Here is a 22,562-nt window from a genome sequence, read left to right on the forward strand (position 1 = left end):
TAGCAAACTGGTCTTGTCTCCATTATCTGAAGTGAGGCTGACTGGCTGAGGTCACCCATTTTGCCCAAGCCTGCCCCTTCTCCGACCGTTACCCAGAGATGTCCCTGCCTCGTCTAAGTGACTTCTGAGAACTCACTTAACAGTGTTAACAGTGTTTGAAGGCCAATGGAAACATCTTGCTTCTCTTAAGAGTTTTTTTTTTTTTTTTTTTCAATAGAAACTTTCCCTCATGAATCCATGCCACTCACATAACCCGGATGTCTTCGCTGGGCATGTCCAAACTAGAATTATCACTTCCCCAGTTGGCTGGACATGGCAGGTCTTCGTGTCTATGCTGAAGAGAGAAGGGAGGAGAACCAGATGGCTCCCCCCCACCCCCGCCCTCCGGAGAATGCTGGGCAAGTCATATTTGCAGCATCCCTTACCGCTCAGATGGCCACCCACCCGGTGCTCGTGCTCGCGCTCGGTGTTCGGGGAGTCTCTGAGGGCTCTCCTCACCGCAGTGCCACCATTGCTCTCTAGCTCCTGGGATGCTTCTCTGGTTTAGAGGATTCTCTTTTCTGTCATAGAATAGTCACTTCTAGACGTTGGTGGCCAGCCGGGTATCAAGCTCTGGACTCAAGCCCTCCTTCTGGCATTTGCACTTCTACTCAAGAGAGGTATTTGTTTACCCTCTTCCCCTTCTTGTGGGCAACCTTGATCTTTCAAAAAGTAATCCACAGTCTCCTGTCTGAATATTTGTCTACACATCTGCTAAGGAGAAAGAGGATCCTTGCCCTTAGATGACCTTGAGGTGACATTATATAGAAGTGTAACAGTTTGAGAAATGAAAAACATCATGGGAAGATGAGCAAGAGAGTTTTGCTTTTTTTTAGTTATCATTACTGACTTCAGGAGTAGAATGTAGTAACTGATCACTTACATAAAACACCCAGTGCTCATCACAACAAGGGGCAAGGGAGTATTTTTATGTAGCCTTTAAATCAGTGTCTTGGAAGCTTTTTCTTTTCCCCTCCACATCACCTAGGAGGTGCTGCTTACTCCTTTCTAGCACAATGGCTCGCAGCAGCAGCAGCGTGGGGTGTACAGGGAGAATGCTAAAGTTTAGAAATGTTTCAAATACCTCCTTGCTCTTTGGAGAATCACTGTTCTATAAATACACCCTCCTGGGGCCTGTAGCAGAAAACTGGTCAGAATCACAGAGGGTCGTTCCTAACTCAGTAACTGTTCATGAAGCACCTGTTCTGGGCAAGGCAGTATGTCCAGAATCAGGGGCCTATGAAGACAGATGGGAAGGGGCCCTGGCCCCAGGAGAGAGAAGCATCTATGTAAGAGAAGCAGACGCTCAACACAAGTGTAAAATAGGAGATGCTAAGGGTCACGCAAGGGCTACAGATAACATATTCCTGGAGTTCAGGACTGCCTCTGACTGAGGAGGTCACGTAAGGATTTGTTAGAGCAACTGAACTATTTGGGTCGGTTTGGACATGTTATTAAGACAGGGCTCGGGAGGAGGCCGTAAGGGAAGGAGACCCCAAGGTTGGAGAATGCAGCGTGGGCGTGGAGGCATGGGGAGAGTTTCTGGTAGACTCTTGGAACGGGCCAGAGCTCCGCCCTGGGATACTGGCCCTCCCAGCCTTGTTGAGGCAAGGAGCCGGAGGGGAGCTCGCCCAGAGACGCGTGGGGAGAGGATGGGCCGGTCCACTCGCACAAGGGGGCTTCCAGGACCCTGGGAAGCTGCCTACAAACCGTCTTCCAGCCTCCCCCACCGCTTTGCTCCTCATTGTTCCACCGGTCAATCTCCCGGGCTCAAAAACCCAGCCCTCCGACTCCGACTCTTTTTTTCCACTTATATCCACTGAGTTACTAAATCCTGTTTTGTTTTGTTTTTTTTTTTTTTAGCGATTAAAAATGCCTTATCATAAAGTAGGCATAACATAAAATTTACCATTTTAGCCACTTTTAAGCATACAGTTCATTGGCATTCATTACATTATCGATATTGTGTAACTGTCACCGTTACCGAGTTCCAGAATTTTTCATCATCCCCAACACAAACTGTGTACCTGTGAAGCAATAACTCCCCTTTCCCCTCCCACCCTCCATTCCTGTAGCTTCCATTTCTGTCTCTTTGAATTTGCCTCATCGAAGTCCCTAGAACACATATAATGTTTTGTAGGTTCATCCAGTTTATGGCCTGTATCAGAATCTCCTTTTTTTTTTTTTTTTTTTAAGGCGGAGGGATATTCCATCGCCTGCACAGGCCACGTTTCCTGTGTATCCCTCCATCGCTTGGTGGACATTGGGATTCAGATCCTGGCTTTTTAAAGCTCTGTCTGTCCCAGCTTCTTGGCATCCTGTTCATCGCCTTGCACCTTCGTCTGCATGTGAACCACCATGTGCCTCGGTGACAGGCCTGCCTCTTACGGTCCATAGGCTTTGCCTTCGGTCCTGGCCTCTGGTCTTGTTCTTGTGTGGGGCTGGGGCAGGACACTGGACTTTTCCTACACAGTCTCCTGTCTTTGAGTCAAAGCTAATGAGGGCGCCATATAGTAAGGACCGTTAGGAGGATGACATTTCGTCATGTGTCTAATTACTCAGCACGGTGCCTGATACACAGCAAGTGCTTAGCAAACGGTGGCTCTTAAAGAAAGCGCAATTTCAAGCTGAGTTTTCCTTCCTTTCTCCTACCCAGTGGAATCCTGTCACTTGTTCCAGATTACCTGGCCAAAAATCCTAGAGCTGAGGTGGGGAGTTGCTTCTGGCCGTCCCGTCCTATCCCCAGAGCCCAAAGTGGAGCTCACGTTCTTGGGCCTCCCTCATCCTGCGAGGACCGGCTCACCTTTGCTTTCTGCATGCAGCAATCCTTGAGAGCGTGTGACGTCTCTCAGAATTTCTTGTGAACTTACTGCCACCTCGTTTTGCACTGTTTTGTGTATATATTTGTGTTACGTTTTTGACTTCCAAGCCTCACGAATGGGGTCTGCCAGTTTTTCACGGTTTGCACCCACATTTGAATGTTAAGTAATGCACCTGCACCCAAGAGAGGGTGAGGATTTCCCGACAACCCTCTTGTAGTCGTCATGGGTCCCTGAGGCTTTCATTTTGTGGGTGTGTCCTCTTGGTCACTTCCTTTTGAACACCATCAGGTAAAGAAGGCACCTTTCCTGAAACCGCCTCGTTCTCAGAAAGGCCAACTAAGTGAATTCAACTTTTCCTGAGCAAAGGAATTTAACACTAGCTGGGTTGCTATTTCTGGAGGCTTGACCTTGCGAAGGCAGAAGTGGCTGGCTCTAGGGATGCCTGAGGCCCTGTGTGAAGAAGTGTGTTCAAAGAATTTTAATAAACTATCAGGGAAATGTAAATAGGGAAAGAGCACACGTTTCTAAAGTAATTTATTTTGTCACGTGACTTCAATACATATGTAATTTAATAAATACACGAAGCTGTTAGGGGTAGACTTTGACCATTGCATCTAAGCCCTACAAGTTTACGCATTCAAGTTGGGCACATTGTGTTTGGAATCTCATTACTTGGGGGCGTATATGGGAGTCGTGGCTTGGTGGCCAATATGAACAGGTGAGGTATGACCCTAATATTACTGGTTAGAAAATTAGTCTAGCCTTCTGCTTACCTTTACAGTTTTTTATTAAGTTTATTTCTTTATTTTGAGAGAGAGAGAGAGAGCGTGCACATGCGCGCATGAGTGGGGGTGGGGCAGAGAGGGAAGGAGAGAGAGAAAATCACAAGCAGACTCTGTGCTGTCAGCACCGAGCCAAACACGGGGCTCGAACCCACAAACCACGAGATCATGACCTGAGCCGAAATCAAGAGTCGGATGCTTAACCGACTGAGCCACCCAAGCATCCCTCTGCTTACCTTTAAACACTTTGTGTCCTGCTCTTTCTGACTTTGATGGCGTGGACAGAGAGTGGTGTCGTAAAGAATTTTCAAGTTGACTTGAATATTTCAGTAAATCAGGTTTCTAAAAGCAGAGCACCTCTCCTTCATTTCTCCTTTTAAAATCTGCTTGGAAATTGAATTCGTGATCCCAGAGAGTCACTTTAATGAAAATTATGTGGGTTTAAGGTTCACTGTACTTCGTTGGGAAGAAACACCCCATGGCAGTGGATGGGAGTAATTAATTCCCTGTGGAAGTATTTGCCCACCGTGCGTGGCATCCTGAAGTTACCCAGATGGTCTCTCTCCTTCTCATGCTCAGGATGAGGAGATGATCCAAAGGCAGCAAACGTGGTCAGGAATTCACGTATAGAATGGGCTTTGGACAGAGACCTCTGTTTTCCTTTGCAACTGGTGGATGCCGGCATCCCTGTTTGGGGAGAGCCCGACTGCTCTTTTGGTTCAGGAGGGGACGGCTTAAGCAAATCTAGCTTTAGGTGAATTGCCAGCCAGGGTTAAGGAGCACGAATCCAAGGGTTTTGGAGTGGCACACTGAAAGAACAGCACGCGGTCTGGGTGCTGCTCTCTTGTTCCTCCCCAAGGCTGAGCTCTGCCCAGCCAGCTCAGGACAAAGGGGGAGTTTCAGCCTTCTGTAAATAGCCTATTGTACAAGGGCAGGAGGTGGAGCAAGGAATGGCAGCGTTGCCAGCTTGGCTCGCTGCTTTTAAGGAAAGATGTCAGGATTTCTGCATTTGCTGCTGCTGGGGCAAGGGTGCTATTTGTGTGGGTTTGCTTCAAGGCTGCATTCCTAGCAAAGTATTTCATCAAACCGCTGTTATTCAACCGAATGAAAGCTTGAGGAACTTTAGAAGGGGAGAAGCATCCCGGTCACCCATTTTTTGGGGGGGGTTTGTAAACAATATGAAGAAAATAAAATGCTGATGTAAGTATAAATCTGCAAAATCATAGGAGGTCTGTGTGTGTGTGTGTGTGTGTGTGTGTGTGTGTGTCCCTGTGTCCTTAGAGAACGATGCCCTTGTGAGTCACCTCTGGCCCCAAACCACTTTGGTGTGGTGTAAACAAAATGGTAGGAGGTAAACCTTTGTGTCCGGGTGGCCTTAGACCCATATGTTCAGAGTCCAGGATGATGGGGCAAATCCTGGTGGTTACGTAAGACAAGGGAGTTCAGATGCCCGGTTCTCATCAGGCCATGCAGTGTCAGTGCTGAGGACCTTTAGAAACCACCTGCTGTCACGGTTTCTAAGCCGGAGTGGGCTGCGGGGGACTTGGGAGCCGCATGTGCAGAGAAGTATGTGCATGTTCCCAGTGGAGAGGATCAGCGGCCCCGCAGAGGTTAGGAATTTGTTCGTGTAGAGGAAAAAGCATGACTTTAGGGTCAAGTTGGTGTCCCCGTCTTGGGATACACCTTGGGGAAACCTCTTAAGTCTCCAGCCTCAGTTTCCTCATGATCATTTTGTATTGCAATGTTCCAGTGAGCTACAGGATGTGAAAGCCTTTCTGAAACACTAAATCAGTGCTGTGTTGCCAGCTCTTCTTCCCAAAGTTTGGGTGGATAAATACCAGGACTTCTGTTTCCTGACAGTCGTGCAATCCAGCTTCTACTACCGTGTCCTGTGTATCCTGTCCTGTGTCCTGTCCTGTGCACAGGGCTACTTAAAGGCATCCTTCACAATGGTTCTTTGCGCTGGATGTGTGCCACGTTCCCCCAACCATTGCTGTGTTCTCTGTCGTTCTGTGGTTTTAGACTCCAGCTCTTTGGGAAATTCAAAGGACCCAACTGAACAAACACACTTTTCCTAAGTGCTGGGAGGAAGGGTGTGCAGGTGTAGCTGTTGGGGAAGGGAGAAGCCAGCTGCCAATAGTCTTGTGTGTTCTCAACTGAGAAATACTGGCTGCTTAAGCCTTTAATCCGATTGAATCATATTCTTAGCAAATAGCAGCATTATTACTTGCCTGGGCTGTAAACTTCCTGAGAGGGTGATGTGGAAATTTGCTTTTGAAAGAATTTAATAAAAAAATATTCCAACTAGAACACCGTTGGAATAAGAAGTACAGTCTGTCTGGGTTTTAGTCATCTGTGGGCAAGTGTGGGTCTTGATTCTTCTTAGAGACCTGTTGGGGGCTGTCTTAAAGCGTGGTGTTAATGTTCACCTGCAGCACTGAAGGGCTATTTATTGTGGCTAATATTCTCTGAATGAGGTCTGCCTGCATTTCTAAATACGCGAAGTGCCTTTTCGTTAATAGCAGTTACATAGAAGGAAGAAGATTTAGAATGCTTTGTATTCATGTTTAAGAGTCATTCTTCACGTGGATCTAAAAGAAGGATTGTCTTAGTTCTTTACTGGATGGGCTCTAGTTTTCCTATGGACAGCATTAACCAGTTGATTAAGTGAAGCTGGTTTTCAGCTTGTCTGTCACCTGGCTGCGAGCTGAGAGGCATGAATTAAACTGTTGTACCTTGTCATTATCACCCACTAAAGGTAAGAATTTAGCTGGGTTTCAACCCTTAGCATTACAGATTAGTATCTAATAAAGTGTTCTTGCAACGGTGCAAGATTACCAAATCAGTAATTTTCTGAAGTGTTTTTTTTTTCAAGTTTTCTTTCCTAGACTTATCTCTAGAAATAGACATTTTTCTTTCTTCTCTAATGCTGTCTACAGCTTGGCTCCTGCTGATGCTTAAAATAGAAAAAAAAAATCACCAGCTTATGACTGTATTTGTTTATGGGGGGATTATTTAACGTTCCCCTCCAAGGACTGGATTCTGTCGAACAGCCCCTGCAGATTCACAGGATCTGGGCTGTATGGAAATGACTCCAGGGACCCCGGGGAGAGAAAAGCCAAGGGCAGGGGTGTGTCTGCGAGGGGTGGGAGATTCCTTTCCAGCCGCAGGGGCGCAGTGGGCGTGAAGAAGGCTGCCAGGGGGCGTGACTTGAGGGGCAGGCAGGTCCGCACAGGGCGCAGTCGGGTTGCTTAGCGTCGGCTGGCTGTGCTGAGTACGGAATCTGGCCGCCTGCTGCCAGCGGGCCCGACTCCCTCTGTCTGCTCGTCCTCACGGTCTCCGTGAGTGCGGGCCTTGCTCAGGGAGCCCTCACTTCAGCACGCCCCGCCGACACCGCCGGCTCAGTGTCGTGTGTCCCCCACCCGCCGAGAGCCTGGACCGGGTGGTGGGCGCCGTCCTCCCAGCCTCCGGCTCCAGGCCCCCCGCCCCCCCCCCCCCCCCCGCGGCGCACCCTGGCTGGCCTCGTGTGTTCACTGTGCTCCCGGACTGGAGTAGCTCCGCTCCTGTGCGTTCCTCTAGAATAAATCTGCTGTGGCCATACCACGGACAATCTGTTTCTTTCGTGGTCCGTCGCCTGTTGGTTCGACATGCCGCCCAGCATCTGATCGTTTATTTCACTGGTTTTTAAAAATATGCCCATTGTCTCTTCTCATTGGGAAGCCAGGCAGAAAGAAAACAGTGTCTGTTTTCAGATCTGGCACTGGCAGTGACACTGGCTGATGCCTGTCCCTGCCCATGGGTGGAGCAGTGGGGTGACTGTGCTCCCAGCTGCCCATTGGCCCATCCTCCACCCGCTTCTCCTGGGAAGTCAAGTGTGAATTTTGTCTCATAGTTACCTTTAGCCCAGTGGGCAGCAGGACAGGAGTCGGCCTGTGGCAAATGTCCTGAGAGACCTTGGCAGGTCCGGCAAACGCCAGCTGAGCTCCTCCCCCCACCCCCCTCCCACCACCTCTTCTGCTCCGCAGTAGTCACCTAGCAGTCAGCTGTTGGTGGCACCTATGGTGAGTGGTATTGTAAGTAGTGGAGCTTCTCCTCCAGAAGTATGACCTGAAGAAATTTTGCTTATCTGTTCCTTCTCAGTTGTCATGGAAGGAACTTTCGTGTGTGTGTGTGTGTGTGTGTGTGTGTGTGCACGCGCGCGTACCTACACAGAGTTGTGACGCAAGATTGCACGAGCTGAGCAAATACATTAAGATAGTGATGGCCAGTGAAAACACCCGATACTCTGCTCCTCTCTAAACAAAATTTACAGCGGTAGAGAGTGAGAGTTAAAGATTTCTGTATCTGAAAAAAGAAAATTATGTTCATTTTTGTGACCTCGGTATTTAAAAGGACATACAAGAAGGAACTCACAGCTACCATCTGAAGCACAGCTAAAGCGTTCACACTTGGCGGGCAGTTTTTGAGAAAAGCCTTTCAGAGCATTCGCTATGATTTCCTTCCCTTTACTGCCAAACATACTTTATAGTAGTGGCTCATCAATCGTTTTCTAATTAGAATTATTCGTACTTATTTCCTGTTCTGACACTTTTTATGCTGATGTATATATAAATTGTCTATCCCATCCAATTTGAGGCTTTCATATACATTAGGTTGTTTGTCCAATTTTCTTCTGTGTGTTTTGGCTTTTTTTTTTTTTTTAGTTTACTTATTTATTTATTTTGAGAGACACAGAGTGTGTGAGGGAGGAGCAGAGAGAGAGAGGGAGAGAGAGAGAATCAATCCCAAGCAGACTCCACACTGAGCATGGAGCCTGACAGGGACTCGATCCCCTGGTCATGAGATCATGGTCTGAGCCGAAATCAAGAGTCATTCACTTAACCGATTGAGCCACCCGGGCACCCCTGTGTTCTGACTGCTTTGTTGTTGTTGTTGTTGTTGTTGTTTTATTAACTCTGTACCTTACGGTTCTGCATAAAGGACTAATCACAGGATGTTGGTAGATGAAATAATGATAGTACTTAGCATTTATTGAGTAGCTTCTGGGGCCCCATGCCATTCCAAGCTTTCTGTAAATCATGTAACCATTATAAAATCCCCATGAGATAGGTCTATTTTCAATCTCCATTTTTGGTTAGGGAAACTGAGGCACAGAGAAGTTAAGTAATTCCAAATCATACAACTAATAAGCTGGGAAGACAGAATTTGGCTCTAGAATCTGGGATCTTAAATATTATTCTATACTTCTTCTCAAATACTATGCTTCAGTCTCTCTCTAGTTACGTGGTAGATGGTTTAGAATTTATGTACATCCATTTATTATTATTATTATATTTTGGTTATAATATCTTGAGGAATATAAAAAATTATTTCAGCAGAATAGAGAACTGCAGTTTCCTCTGCATTTGTATTGCTGCTTTTATGGTACGGAGAGCATGGGGAAAGCGAGAGACATACCGACAAGTAGGTTGGTCCGTTGGACCGATCCAGAGCTGATGGGAAATCTTTCGGAAGAAGGGGGAGCAGACGGCTGCTGGGTGGTTTGGGCTTACTTGTGCCTCTTCCCCTTTTCTCCTCATTAGCCCTGATAACGAGACTTGAGTGTATTTGATTAGGTGGGAGAGAACAGAGGCACACTATCAGGGAAAAAACTGGTAACTTAGGCCACTTGAGCATGTTATGGCGAGAATTCTTTGTGAGTGAAATCTTTTTAATGTGGGGAATGGACACTTTGCACAAAACGATGGAAGTCAAATGAATTTCTGACGTGTTCTTAGAAAAATGAAATTCGGCAGCCAGGAAGAGAGCTGGACCATCAGGCCTGTGGGTTTAATGCCTCGATTGGTCAGCCAGGCATCAAGTGGGATGGTTGGCCGTCGGGAATTCTGGAGACAAGTCCTGCCTTGCTGGAATGAACATGACATCTTTTCTCTCCTGACAGAATTCAGCTGAGGGAGCCAGCGACACAGGACAATGCAAGCCCACGAGTTGTTCCGGTATTTTCGAATGCCAGAGCTGGTTGACTTACGACAGTACGTTCGCACTCTTCCGACCAACACGCTCATGGGCTTTGGAGCTTTTGCAGCCCTCACCACCTTCTGGTACGCCACGAGACCCAAAGCCCTGAAGCCACCATGCGACCTGTCCTTGCAGTCTGTGGAGGTGGCGGTAAGTGGAGGGGCCTGCCGGCCTGCCATGTGGGTTTTCTCTGCATTTCCCCAGATTTCCCATTGAATGCGACACTGACCGGTTTCCGTCACCATCAGATATTTGCAAGGCCACTTTGTAAGCTAAACTGTGTTCAACAGACTGACGTTTGTCTATGTTAATAAATGGAGGGTGGGGGCCCGGAGGATTCCAGAAAGGATGGGCCCAGAGTCCCTGCTCTCGCAGGGCTGATGTTCCAGCAGAGAAGAGAGATGTCAAACAAATGTTCCAGAAAGAAGGATTTCATCTGCGGTATACCTGATACTTAGAACACATCCCCCAGCTGTTGAAAGGGACTCTGAGATTTCACCTAGAATGAGGCGAGGCTAGGAACTTGCCAGAATAACATGGCCACAGAATCTCAGTTAGGACATGATCAAGCAAGGGCATTCAGGAGGGATCCAAGGTTGAATTGTTGAGGACTGTGGTTGTATATAACATGGCCAAACTACAGGCCATGCTCTTGTCCTCATGAAAATGGAACCAGAGTGTGCATTCCCTGGTTAGGGCATAGTGGGTGGGATGGGACAGGGAAAGCAAGGGACCCTTTCAGAAAGATTTTTTTTCTTTTTTTTTTAATTTTTTAAAAAATGTTTATTTATTTATTGAGAGAGAGAGAGAGAGAGAGAGACAGAGAGTGCCTACGAGCAGGGGAGGGGCAGAAAGAGAGGGAGAGAGAGAAAGAATCCCAAGCAGGCTCTGCACTGTCAGCACAGAGCCCGATGCAGGGCTTGAACCCACAGACCGTGAGATCACGACCTGAACCAAAATCAGGAGTTGGACACTTAACCGACTGAGCCACCCGGGCGTCCCAGAGAGATTCTTTCTTGATGTTTCTGCTCTGCTTTCCTCCCTTTTGAATCTCTTTAGTATAAAATGTGAGGGGTTGAAAAGATGAAGCAGCCAAGTTCTCACTGGTGTCCTGACTCTCCACCTACTCTCTGCGTTGTGGTTTCTTGCTTTTCCCTACCTAAGTCAGAATCGATTTTCAGTATTCATAACTCTAAATGTACATAAAGAATGTCTCTTCTTCCCCTTCCTGCCCTGGTCCCCAGGCTGATGGCCATGAGGAGGAGAGGGTACCCTTCCACACGAAGCCTTGGCCTGCCTGATAAGGACCATTTTATTACTTACAGCGTTTTAGTTCTTTTAGACAATTTTCTTGGATTCTTTAACTTGAAATTTTTATAATCTGTAGAAGATGCATCAGTCTAATTCAGACCAAAATGTAAAGATAAAATGGCCGAATTATTGCCAAGAAAAGGTGTTTTCATACCTTGTTTAGAAGGTAAATGTGACTTAATATTTCACTTCAGCTAGTGGCGCCTGGATGGCTCAGTCAGTTAGGCGTCTGACTTCAGCTCAGGTCATGATCTCGTGGTCCGTGGGTTCGAGCCCCGCGTCGGGCTCTGTGCTGACAGCTCGGAGCCTGGAGTCTGCCTTGGATTCTATCTCCCTCTCTTTCTCTGCCCCTCCCCTGCTCACCCTCTGTCTCTCTCAGAAATAAATAAACATTAAAAATTAAAAAAACAAAATTTCACTTCAGCTAATAGCAAGCCAAGAAGGAGTAGAATTTAATTTTTCTAACACATGAGTGTGGGGTTTTTGACATTCCTTCTCTTCTGGCGGAGGACCTGGTGCCTCAGGGTAGCATCGCCATCACTATGAAAAGAGTACTTGGCAAGTGCAGATTTAAGATATTTATAATTTAGCAGTAACTGTAAATGCCTAATTCTAATTGTATGAGAAATTGTGGAGGCACTTACAGTGTGCTTTTTAAGTTCCAGCTTAGCATAAAGTCATTCTGAGACTTATTAAAATAAGCATTCATGTCCTCTGTAGAACGGTGGAAAACTACTGATAAGCAGAAAGAAAATTAAAATCTATAATTCCACTACCTGGTAGAGTCTCCCTGATTTTTCTCTTCGCTTACAGAACTGGATTCAGCTCTGATTTTCAGAATTTGTCAGTCTTGGGAGTAGATACAAAATTTGTTTCGCATTTCTTTTTTTTTAAGATTTTATTTATTGTTTTGAGAGATAGAGAGCAAGTGAGTGGGGGTGGGGCAGAGAGAGAGAGAGAGGGGGACACAGAATCCGAAGCAGGCTCCAGGCTCCTAGCCGTCAGCACACAGCCCGACGCGGGGCTCGAACCCGCAAACCACGAGATCATGACCCGAGCCAAAGTCGGACAAGTAACCGACTGAGCCACCCCGGCTCCCCTGCTTTGCATTTCTAAAAAGAGAACTTAAAATACTGAAATAAAGACAAGCTTTGAGTTCTGATGCTCCATAACGACAGGTGCTTTCCTGTAGGTAGCGTGGTCATAAGGAGTTCTGTGGCAGAAAGAAGCACTTAATTCATTTCATTAAGTATTCATCAGGAGCCTGTGTATCTGGCACCGATGTAGGAACTGATCGTCAGAATAAAATACTGTTGTTTTGTTCCTTTGTTCCTTTGAAAACAAGTGCCATTTGCCAGTCCACACCCTGGTCTCCCGCCCTGCCCCCATTTCGCCTCCAGATTTCCACCCCCCTCTTCCCATAAACCTTCCATGGGTGTTAAAATGAGGAGTCTGCACTCTTTGGTTTTGCTGCATCTGATACCACCCACACTGGCTGATTCCAAGCTACACCTTCTTAAAGCTGTGGCCCGGAGGTTCTTGAGAAGTTACAGCTTCTAACATTTCCTTCTAGAAGTCAGGGTGACACTGGAGAAACAGATTCTGATTTTGTGGACATGTAGAGGGTGTCCTCTGTGAAGGAAAATAGTCATTTATTGTCTTGGGGAACTGCATAAAAGTGGGAATAATTAAATTGTCAGCCTTTTTTTTTTTTTTTTTTTTCCAATGTTTATTTATTTTTGGGACAGAAAGAGACAGAGCATGAACGGGGGAGGGGCAGAGAGAGAGGGAGACACAGAATCAGAAACAGGCTCCAGGCTCTGAGCCATCAGCCCAGAGCCCGACGCGGGGCTTGAACTCACGGACCGCGAGATCGTGACCTGGCTGAAGTCGGACGCTTAACCGACTGCGCCACCCAGGCGCCCCAAATTGTCAGCCTTTTGACAAGAAAAACAAATGAATAAAAATGAAAGTAACATCCCATTTATAGTTCTCTAAGCTACTTTGTGAAGAAAAAAATATTTCGCTATGGTAGTATTTACCTTCCTGTAAGAAATTGGATGAACTAAAATAAATAAAAGTAAGTAAATAAATAAATAAATAAATAAATAAAAAGGGTGATAAAGAGGACGTTAGCACCGTGCTGTGCCCCATGTAAGAAAAGCAGTGAGGACATAAGCTGCAGAACGGGACAGAGAAGCTGAAGTTCGGAACTGAGTCCAACAAGTGTCTCTTCAGTTTCACACACGGTGTGCTCCAGACCCTATGTTGAGGGCCGAGCCCGTGAGTTTGTGGTGGCAGCTGACACCGTGTGTCAGCAGTGTGACCCGAAGGCCTGCCTTTCCCTGCGTGTCAGGGAGGAGTTCCATCTTCCACGGAATTCTTTTGCTTCTGCTCGGTAACTCCAAGCTGTGGGGGGAAGCGAGTGTGTCTCTGTGTCCGTGTAGCCTTTACTCACTTTCACAAGTGATTCACACGTGTCCAGGTTTCAGCTGGTCTCTGTCTGTTGGCCGAGATTGAGATCCCCGTGTCCCCCGGGTGAAGATGACCTTAACCGCAGTGACTGGAAACCCTTCGGGGCTAGTCAGGGGCCCAGACCGTGGTGGTCGCAGCTTAGGGACATAGGAGAGCGTGATGCAGCTAGAAGGGACCAGAGAAGCGAGCGGATTTGGCAGAGGCTGGACCTCGCTCCTCTGCTTAGACCAGGAAGACAGCTTTGGACAAGTTCCCCTGACTTTTCTGACCTTCACATTCCTTATCTGGAGAACAGAAGTGATAGATCCTTCCCTCCCTCACGGTTAAGAGGACTGCCTAGATACTTGCAGAGGGTCCACTTGGCCCATACCGAGTGTCCAGTAAGTGTTAGTTTTCTTCTTCTCTGAAGGCCTCCTCTTTTAACCCTCAAGTTTTATACACAGGAAAACAGCTGAGTCCCAAGAGGCGAAATTATATTACATAGTTAGTGAACTCTCTAGAGCTTTGTTATACTGCCTTCATTACAGTGGTTGAAAGTCAGGTATTGTAATAGGGCTTTACAGGGGGTGGGGGAGGATAATAAAGTTGGGGTCTGTCTAGATTAATTTGAAGAGTCAGTGGTTAGACCTTTGAACCCAGGAGCAGGCTCTTCCGAAAATGGGTATTGGGGGCAAAACCGTCTGAAGGTAATGCAGATGGAAGGAAGAAGCGGGGCTGGTGACGTAAGAACGGGGGCTGAGGTTCCACACATGAGATGGGTGTGGGAGCAGAAAGCGGGGTGGTGTGGGTGTGAGGCCGGGGCTGGGAGCACAGTGTTGTCACAGCCGGGGCGGCAGTGGCAAAACCGGATTTCTGGTGAGCTTCTGCCTCCCCGCATCCTCTGCCCGTGCCCCAGGTCGGATGTAGATGGGGTCGGAGCAAAACTTGGTGCCAGTCGGTCATAGGTCCACCTACCGGAGTTCAACGGATTGAGGCAACAAACCATTCCAAAGCGTAAATGAGAATCCAGGTAATTGCTGAAGGAGGAAGTGGAAAGAGTATGGGAATTCCTAGATTTGGTGAGAGATGTCAGAAGCATTGAAATGGCTCACTTGCCAAATTAAGACGGAAGGATTTATAATGTAACCCAAGCTATTTGCCTTGTCTTTGAATATTAGAGAAGGGAGTAGACTGCAGAACGTAAAAAACTTTTCTATATCTCTAAGTCCATAGCTTTCTTAAGACTTCATTTTCAGAATATCAGAGCTTAGTTTCAGACTTACCTCGGGTAACCAAACAAGTCAGTCCGTAACAGATTCACTGTTTAAACTTGTTGGTTACTGGACCTTGGTTCTAGCGTGGGTTCGTATCTTTCAATACGCAGGATCGGCTCTTTGGGGATCACTCATCTTGGCTCCCAAGTTGGATGACTTCCACACCAAATGATCTCATGACATTCAGGCACATGCTGGCTGGCTGGCCTTTTGGCGTAAAAGCTTGAGATTGATACATCCACATGTTGGGATATTTATGATTAGCAACTTGCCTTAAGATTTTATTCTTTTTTTTTTTAAGTTTATTTATTTTGAGAGCTCACGTGTGTGCGCACGAACAGGGGTGGGGCGGAGAGCGGGAGAGAGAGAATTCCAAGCAAGCTCCACACTGAGCATGGAACCCAATGCAGGGCTCGATCCGACAACTGTGAGATCCTGACCTGAGCTGAAATCAAGAGTCGGACACTTAACCGACTGAACCACCCAGGCACCCCTTGCCTTAGCATTTTAAGCCTGTGCTATAGAAGGTGACACTCTGGATTCAATCCTCCATGCTTCACAGAGTAATTATCTGATGGCCTCCCTTCAGCAAGCACTTGGTCATCTGCCATGTGATATGCGCCCAATACCTGGAAGAAGAGGCTGCTGTCCTCATGCAGCTTGTAGGCTGGCCAGCGGTCCTCTTGAGGTCTCCTTCTGTCCCTGGCAGAGGGTGAGGGTTGTCCTTAAACTAACAGGACAACTTGTTCTCATGCCATAAAGCCAAAACTCTGGTTCATTCTCTGATCAGAACCCTGAAAAAAGCAAACTAAATGGAACGTATCTGGTCTGTGGAAGCATTGCTCAATAAATGTCATGGTTTCCTCACATAGGACTTGCAGAGACAAAGTGTCTACCTCTGGGCTAATGACATTGGCAAAGCCAAAAGTGGCAATGCCAAAAAGAAGTTGACTCATGGAAGCATACATCAAATCACATCGTGCGCTTTAGGTATCTCACACTTTTGTCAGTTACACCTCAGTAAGGCTGGGGAAAAAACAAAAAAACCAAAAAACAAACAAACAAACAAAAAAAACAAAGGGCAAAGCATGGCGATACCCTGGACTTGAATGGCTGGGGCTGGTTCCGGGTGGGGGTGCTGTTGTCCAGTGGGGTAGGACCAAACTCCACAGTGAGGCAGCGATGTAGGGAGAGTCTGAGTGGGAGCTGGGAGGGCAGAGCAGGAAGGGAAGTTGTCTGGGAAGGGCAGGTGCAGTCAGATGGTGGAACTAACACCGGCCCCACGGTCTGTGGAACAAGTGGCAAAGCATCTGTAAGAGGGGGCGTTAGACTCCCGAATTTGAACCCAGTGGGAGGTAGCAGGTGAGCATGACGAGGAAAGGAGAAATATTAGGAGCGGTCTAGTCGTTTCTGCAGTCACTTGTAAATACAAACATTAATAAAAACAGAATTCCCATCTCTGGCAAGACTCGGAGTGGTGGAGCAGAAGCACGTGCAGGACTTCGGAAGAATCTCCTGGTTTGATGCTCTGGCTTCCTCCCTGCCGGTAATGCTTGTGCAAATCCTGTTTTTAGGCATTAGCTTTCGTTTACTTGCCATTTGTAATTGCAGGTTTCCAGTCCTTGTTCCCCACTGCCTGTTCTTCCCTGGTCTGATTGGAAAATAATTGTGCATGTGGTCAAAGATGTCTGCAAAGATTTGCCTTTCTGATCTTTTTTAAAATGTTTAAATTTTTTTGAATTTGTTTTTGAGGGAGAGAGAGACAGAGACGGAGCATGAGTGGGGAGGGACAGAGAGAGGAAACACAGAATCTGAACCAGGCTCCAGGCTCTGAGCCTTCAGCACAGAGCCTGATGCAGGGCTCGAACGCACGAACCACAAGATCGTGACCTGAGCCGAAGCTGGACGCCCAACTGACTGAGCCTCCCGGGCACCCCGCCTTTCTAATCTTACCCCTAGTTAGCTTGCCTGCTGTGGTGCTCAGAGAGTTTTCAAATGCATTTTTCTAAAGGGCTATGGCATCCGAGGGCATTTTCAGCCAGCGGCCCTAGCAGTTGGGGCCATGGGGGTGGATGCAGAGAATGTATTTGGAGGGGCGTCTTTGTTTAGACCTAATATTCTGGGAGTGTACGAACGTCAGCATTTTCATGCCTTTAGGTAACTTTAGCACCTCTTCCAAAACGAAACAGGCTTCTTCATGACTAAGTATAACAAACCTCGTTGGTTACTTTGTCTTCACTCACGTTGCAGAAAACGTAACTGAGGTTCTCTGTGTTTTGAGGCTTGTCTGCTAATTAGAAGTGACCAGTGATTGGAATGAGGCAGTAGAAGTGTCACTGCTGGTCATGGTCACGGGGCAGCGGTGGGTGGCGTGAGTGGGCTGCAGAGTGAAAGACGGGCATTGCAGAGAACTGAAGGCAGGTTTCTGATCTTCGTGCCAAGACTAGGCCGCAGAAATATTAAGCAGCTGCCTTGAGGAATTCAAAGAAAGAAAGGTGATTGTTTTAGGGGGAAAATTTTTTTATTTCTGGATTCCATGTAAACCTGGCAGTAAAAGCTTCAGTTCACCGAACAGGAATATGGTAAAGCAGGTCTGAGAACACAATTTGATTTTGTACAAATGATGCTGCCTCTCACAGGCTTCATTAAGCAGGGAACATACACATGTTCATAAACGACAGACGCGTGTGCTGGAATATTTGTTTAAGTTTAAAAATAGCCTCCCCCAAGCAGGGTCAACGGGTGCCAGGTAAAAAATGGCAAATGTAACCCTTCTGAGCTTCTCGACAAAAAATCCCTGCTTCTCATTCATGTCTTAGAAGGCCAACCATGGATGAGAAACAGACACCGGTTCCCTTTAGAAGTCAGAAGTGGGGCAGAATGTTTCGCATATTCCAAATGGCAGGCATGTAGAGATGTTATAGGCAGTTTTGTTTTGCTGGAACAATGTGTGTTTGTGGGGGTTTGGATTTTGTGACTCCAGACTTTCTTCCCTCTCGCAGAGGTGGGAGGGTGCCATTTTCCCTTCTGTGGTTGGCTGATTTCCCCTGGTGATGAGCTTGAAATGTGCTTGTCAGCCTCCACCCCACCCCCCAACCTAAGCAACTCCTCCCCTTGGGAAGGCAGTGGGGAGGTGCTCAGGAAGTAGGAAACAGGAGAGTGAACTAGGGGTGAGATGGAAGGTGTTCTAGGGCTTTAGAGGAAAGTGTTGAAGAACCGAAGAAACCCAGGCGGCCATCTATGATCCGGGCCCGGCTCCTCCAAGATGGAGACTAACAGCATGGGGGCGAGTTTGAACCCTGCTTGTGATCCACAAAGAAACTTCTCACCGTATCGGATGTCTGTGTCTCTGGACAACATTTGAGATGTCACATGAAAGCCTCCCCCGCAGTCTCTTCGCTCACCTGTGGAGTGGCTGGCTGGCTACACTCAGGTGCTCAGGAAATACTTATCCTCTGTCGTTCCTGCACTCAGATGACAGAACCCAGCACTGACTTGATGGTTCCGCCCTTTCTTTACTCCCTGGGCGGAAAGGATCTGGGGAAGTCAGCTAGTTAAAGGGTGAGCATCAACGGTGAGCCTGAGGGCTCTTCGCTCCGCGGGGGCATTTACGGTGTAGCCTATCATGGGGGCATCTAGGTGTGTTTTAGATGTTCTCTTATCATTTGGGAAACATGGTTTGGAAGGCCACTTACTGGCTGACCTCTACAGGCTCTGGTTTGATACAGCAGAGAGTCCAAGAGGTCACTGGATGGAAGAGTAGTTTTGTGCCTGTTTCTAGAAAGAAGCAGACAGTGTGGTCTGCGGAGGGTAAGATGCACGTAAAAACGTGTAAAAATGCCAGTGCTGGGAAGAGTAGTTCACATGGAGGATGTTGGCAACAGCAAATAAAAAGATAAAAAAATAAAAGGTCCCCCCCCACACCCCGCCGTGGCCCCCCCACCCAGGGCTGTGATTCCATCTGGAGCCTTTCCCCCAGAGACGGATTTAACATTAAAATCCACATGCATCTTCAACAGTCTCCTTACAAGTTACACCACTGTTCTGTTCTCCTTCCCTCCCGTGTCTCCCTCCGTCTTCCTGCCCCTTCCCCGTTAGAGGGACTAAACAGTAGTAACAAAGGAGGAACTTGACTGTCAGGGCCCAGATTGAGGTGAGTGACACCACAGTTTCTAAGGCCTGGGTCTTTCCATCCCGCAGAAAACCTCAAGGGTGTCATTTTGTTTTGCATTTAGATAAGAGAGTGCACAAAATGACCATCACCATCAAGAGTCCTTTTTGTCAAATACAGGCTTCCCCTGTTATCCGAAAGTAGAGCGCCCCCATGAAAGCTTCTGTAGGTCTAAATGGCATCAGTCAAGAGCGTCCGCCATTTTCCAAAAGTTCAAGTTAGGCACTTCCCTTTTATAAAACACCTCCATTAGTACAGTAACAGCTCTTTCATAAAAGCAGAACTCCTCTTCAGATTTCTTCTGGTTAGTGAAAACAGACAAGTACTCATTGGGTCTTTCATAAAAGTGCCATAAAATGAACTTTCAGAAAGCAAGGGATCCCTGTATTGGCAAGGGTTCTGGTCTCGGGGACCACTGATAATGCAGATGTCCACTGTGGCCCTGCCCTTATTGACCCTAAGTGGATTGAACTTGAACCTTTATTTCCTAATTCAGCCCACGTGGGGAGACTGACCTCAAGAGGAACCTTAGCTTCTATAGATGTTGCAGAATGTACTCATGAGCAGTGATTTGCCCATCGTGTGTTTGATTCATCATCTTCTATTTTTTTTAGCTGGAAAACCTATAAAACCACATTAAAGAAGCGTATAGCATAATCCTCCTTGACAATCAATCTTACTGACTGATTTCCTGCACATTTAATTGGAGTTGTCTGTTTAGCTCTCTGTTTCTTGAGCACCATTGAAACCACTCCCATACCCCCAAATCTGTAGGTTTATACCAGAAGTCCAGAAGGGCCAAGTTTAAAGTACTTTTTTTTCCCATATAAGTAGATGTTCCTAGAAATAGCCACATGTACTTGCACGACCCAGTAATGAAATGCCCTTCATTTGAAATAATTCGAATTTGTAGCACATACAGACATCTTGAGCTTGGTGGTTATAGCTGGGCTTCCCTATGCTCAGTGCAATCCCTCCCCTTTGTAGGCATAAGTAAGGTTGCTAACACCCAGTGTTTACAAATAACATTTTTGTTCAAGAAGAATGGTAACACGTATGCACATCAAAAATGATGATTCTTCAGGGGAACGTGTGCTCATTTCACAGAGCGACACATTTCAAAGCATAGATCTTGTTTAGTGCCCTCCCTGCCCCCCCCCCCCCACCACCCTTTCATTTCAGGCTCCTCTGTTGAAATTACAGACTTACCTTACAAGTCAGTGAGTGTGACCTTTTATCCAGTCTCACCGAATCGGTGTGCCTTTTTGGCATAGAACTCTTTCACTGCTTCCTCTTCAAACTTCTGCTAATAATTATTCTAATGGCTAATTAGAATAATAATAAATATCTTGTCTTCGGATTACTTTCTTAAGATGATTTGGGATGTTTGGGATATGAATAACTTCTTGAACTTGGATTTGGCTGTTTTACCTCCATGTTTCTCAAAGTTCTGAAGATTATATACCACCAAAAGATTAACCTTAACTCAAGAATTATTTAACCAGAGTGTGTTGTGAAATTATACTCTACAGCAGTGGATTCTCAAAATAGGACTTGGGAAGTTGACCTGTGTTGAGAGGGACATTGTCTCCGTATATCCAAAGCTCAGCTAACTCTCTTCTCAAACCTGGCCCCCGTGCCCAGCCTTCTGTTTCTGATAAAAAATGGAACTGCTATCTTTAGACCTCCTTCTCTGCTCCTACACCCAGGTACTTGCCAAATCCCATTCATTAGCCAGTACTCCTTCTGAGGTCACCCTTCTCCCCATGCCCACTTGCCACTGCCCTCACTCAGGTCCAAATGAGTGGATTTCCCTCCCTCCCATTCTTCAGGCTGCACACGTTTCTTGTAGATTTCTTTCTGAAGCATTACTCGGATCTTCACCACATCCCTGCTGGGATCCTAATGCCTCCAGGCTGCTGGTTGTCACTATATCGTGCACCAGAATCCCCTGGAGAGCTTGCTAAAACACGGCCTGCTGGATCACACCCCCAGGGTTTCTGATTCAGTACATCTGGCGCAGGGCTAGCTAGTTTGCTTTCCTTACAAAGGCCTGGTGTTCCCCAGACCATCCTTGGAGGACTTCAGCTTGAGGGTGAGCCCGTGCTCCCAAGACTCCAGGCTACTCCTGTCTATTCTTTCTGACTTCCTCTGCGCTCTTTGCTTAGCTGGTGCTCTTTGGAGCCCCTCGAGTGATGTAAGAATAAGACTTGGGCTCCTTCAGAAAAAGCTCTGAGTCTTATTCGCCTGATTCCCATCTGACCCATTGACAGCTATAAGGGTCCTCAGCAGAATGCATGGGGAGGGCAGTATTGCTTTAGCAGAGACACCACTGAAGGATACCATGAATGAATGAGGGTCATGATAAGAGGTGGTGTAGGGGACCCTGTCCCAGGCTGAGGTGATGAGGACCTCCCTGTGGGCTACCACGCTGCCTGTCCATCCCGGCCATGAGTTGATAAGCAGAGCGGGCTGGGCCAGTGGCCAGGGGGCAGTTATTTGTGACGGTCTGCACCTCTGCACCAGGCATGCCTCTTTTCTTAGCTTTCTGTCACTCAGTCCCTCGCGCCTTTTTTCCCTACCCTAGCCGTGAGGCCCTGGGTCTTTTTGGTGGCTTCCTGGATTGAAAAGGCTTCCAATGCTTAATATAAAGCAACAAAATTGCTTCTGAATTTTAATCTGAGTATTTGTTGGAGAAAAGATACAGTCTAAGATGGACTGGTATTATAGTTATGGCATATTATAGGATATCCAAGTAGTATTCTACATATTCATGTTTTATAAGGCCAGTTTTGTTTAGCGGAAAATAACCCTGGGTGTGGACACACGGTATCCCCATTCTGCAAAACAAACAGATGCAGAGATTGAGTAATAATCATGAGTCTATAGTGCAGAGATTTTCCCACCATTATACACACAAAGAATAACTGCTTTATAAAGTAGTGTGTTATAATTAATAATTATGTTTGGAATCATGGCTACAGGTGTTAGAAAGTTTCTGCCAAGGTAGAGAAGACTGTGTGACAATTGTAAAATATATCATTGGATGATACTTACTCCAGAAAGCTATTAGTAGCCTTAGAGCAAGTGTCAAACACGTATTTGATACGTAGTAGATAATGAAAGACTTTATATAAATGTAGACCATAGAAGAAGTCTGGAAGGAACTCATCAAACTGGTAATAGGGACAAGTCTTTTTTTTTTTCCTTAATATACTTCTGTACTAGTGCTCTTTTTGAAGTACATATATGATAAATTGTTTGGGAGGAGAGCTTGCAGGAGGAGAATGAAGGATACCAATTAAATCCTAAAAACAAACAAACAAAAAATACAAGAAGAAGAAGAAAAAGAATCCACCAAAATCTCTCTGGCCGTCATTACCTATAAAGGTCTCCATGTTGGTTCTTCCGCTGGAATGTGTCCCGTTTTTCCATCTCACACTCTAGTCTCTGAGACCTAGTCCTTTGCCCCCTTCTTCATGAAGGCTTTCCTATCTACTTTCTTCAAATCTCGTGCTAGAAATGATCTCTCCTACTATGAACAGTCCTTTCTCTTAGTACCAAGAAGTTCTTACATCGTAGCGTGATTTCCCCAAGAGAGTGTTTCCTGACCATTGCACATGTGAAGACCCCCCTCTCTGAAATTCAAAAGAAAAAAATTGTAGGCTCTGACATCAGAGTAGTTGAGCTT

General features: G+C 46.6%; 1 protein-coding gene across 4 annotated transcripts in view; it reads left to right on the forward strand.

Moving 5' to 3' along the window:
- The window catches only part of ACSL1 (acyl-CoA synthetase long chain family member 1), a 70,959-nt gene that overhangs the window by 12,241 nt on the left and 36,156 nt on the right, over positions 1 to 22,562 (forward strand). For all 4 annotated transcript variants that reach the window (XM_047090659.1, XM_047090661.1, XM_047090662.1 and 1 more), the window contains exon 2: positions 9,585 to 9,811. In XM_047090659.1, the coding sequence (XP_046946615.1) occupies positions 9,617 to 9,811 (195 nt within the window). In that variant the 5' untranslated portion in view covers positions 9,585 to 9,616. The remainder of the gene's footprint in view (positions 1 to 9,584; positions 9,812 to 22,562) is intronic.

The sequence above is a fragment of the Lynx rufus genome, unplaced genomic scaffold (assembly GCF_022079265.1).
Source record: "Lynx rufus isolate CCGP_SWC_20201006 ecotype Redwood Valley unplaced genomic scaffold, mLynRuf1.p SCAF_3, whole genome shotgun sequence".
Lineage (NCBI taxonomy): Eukaryota > Metazoa > Chordata > Mammalia > Carnivora > Felidae > Lynx > Lynx rufus.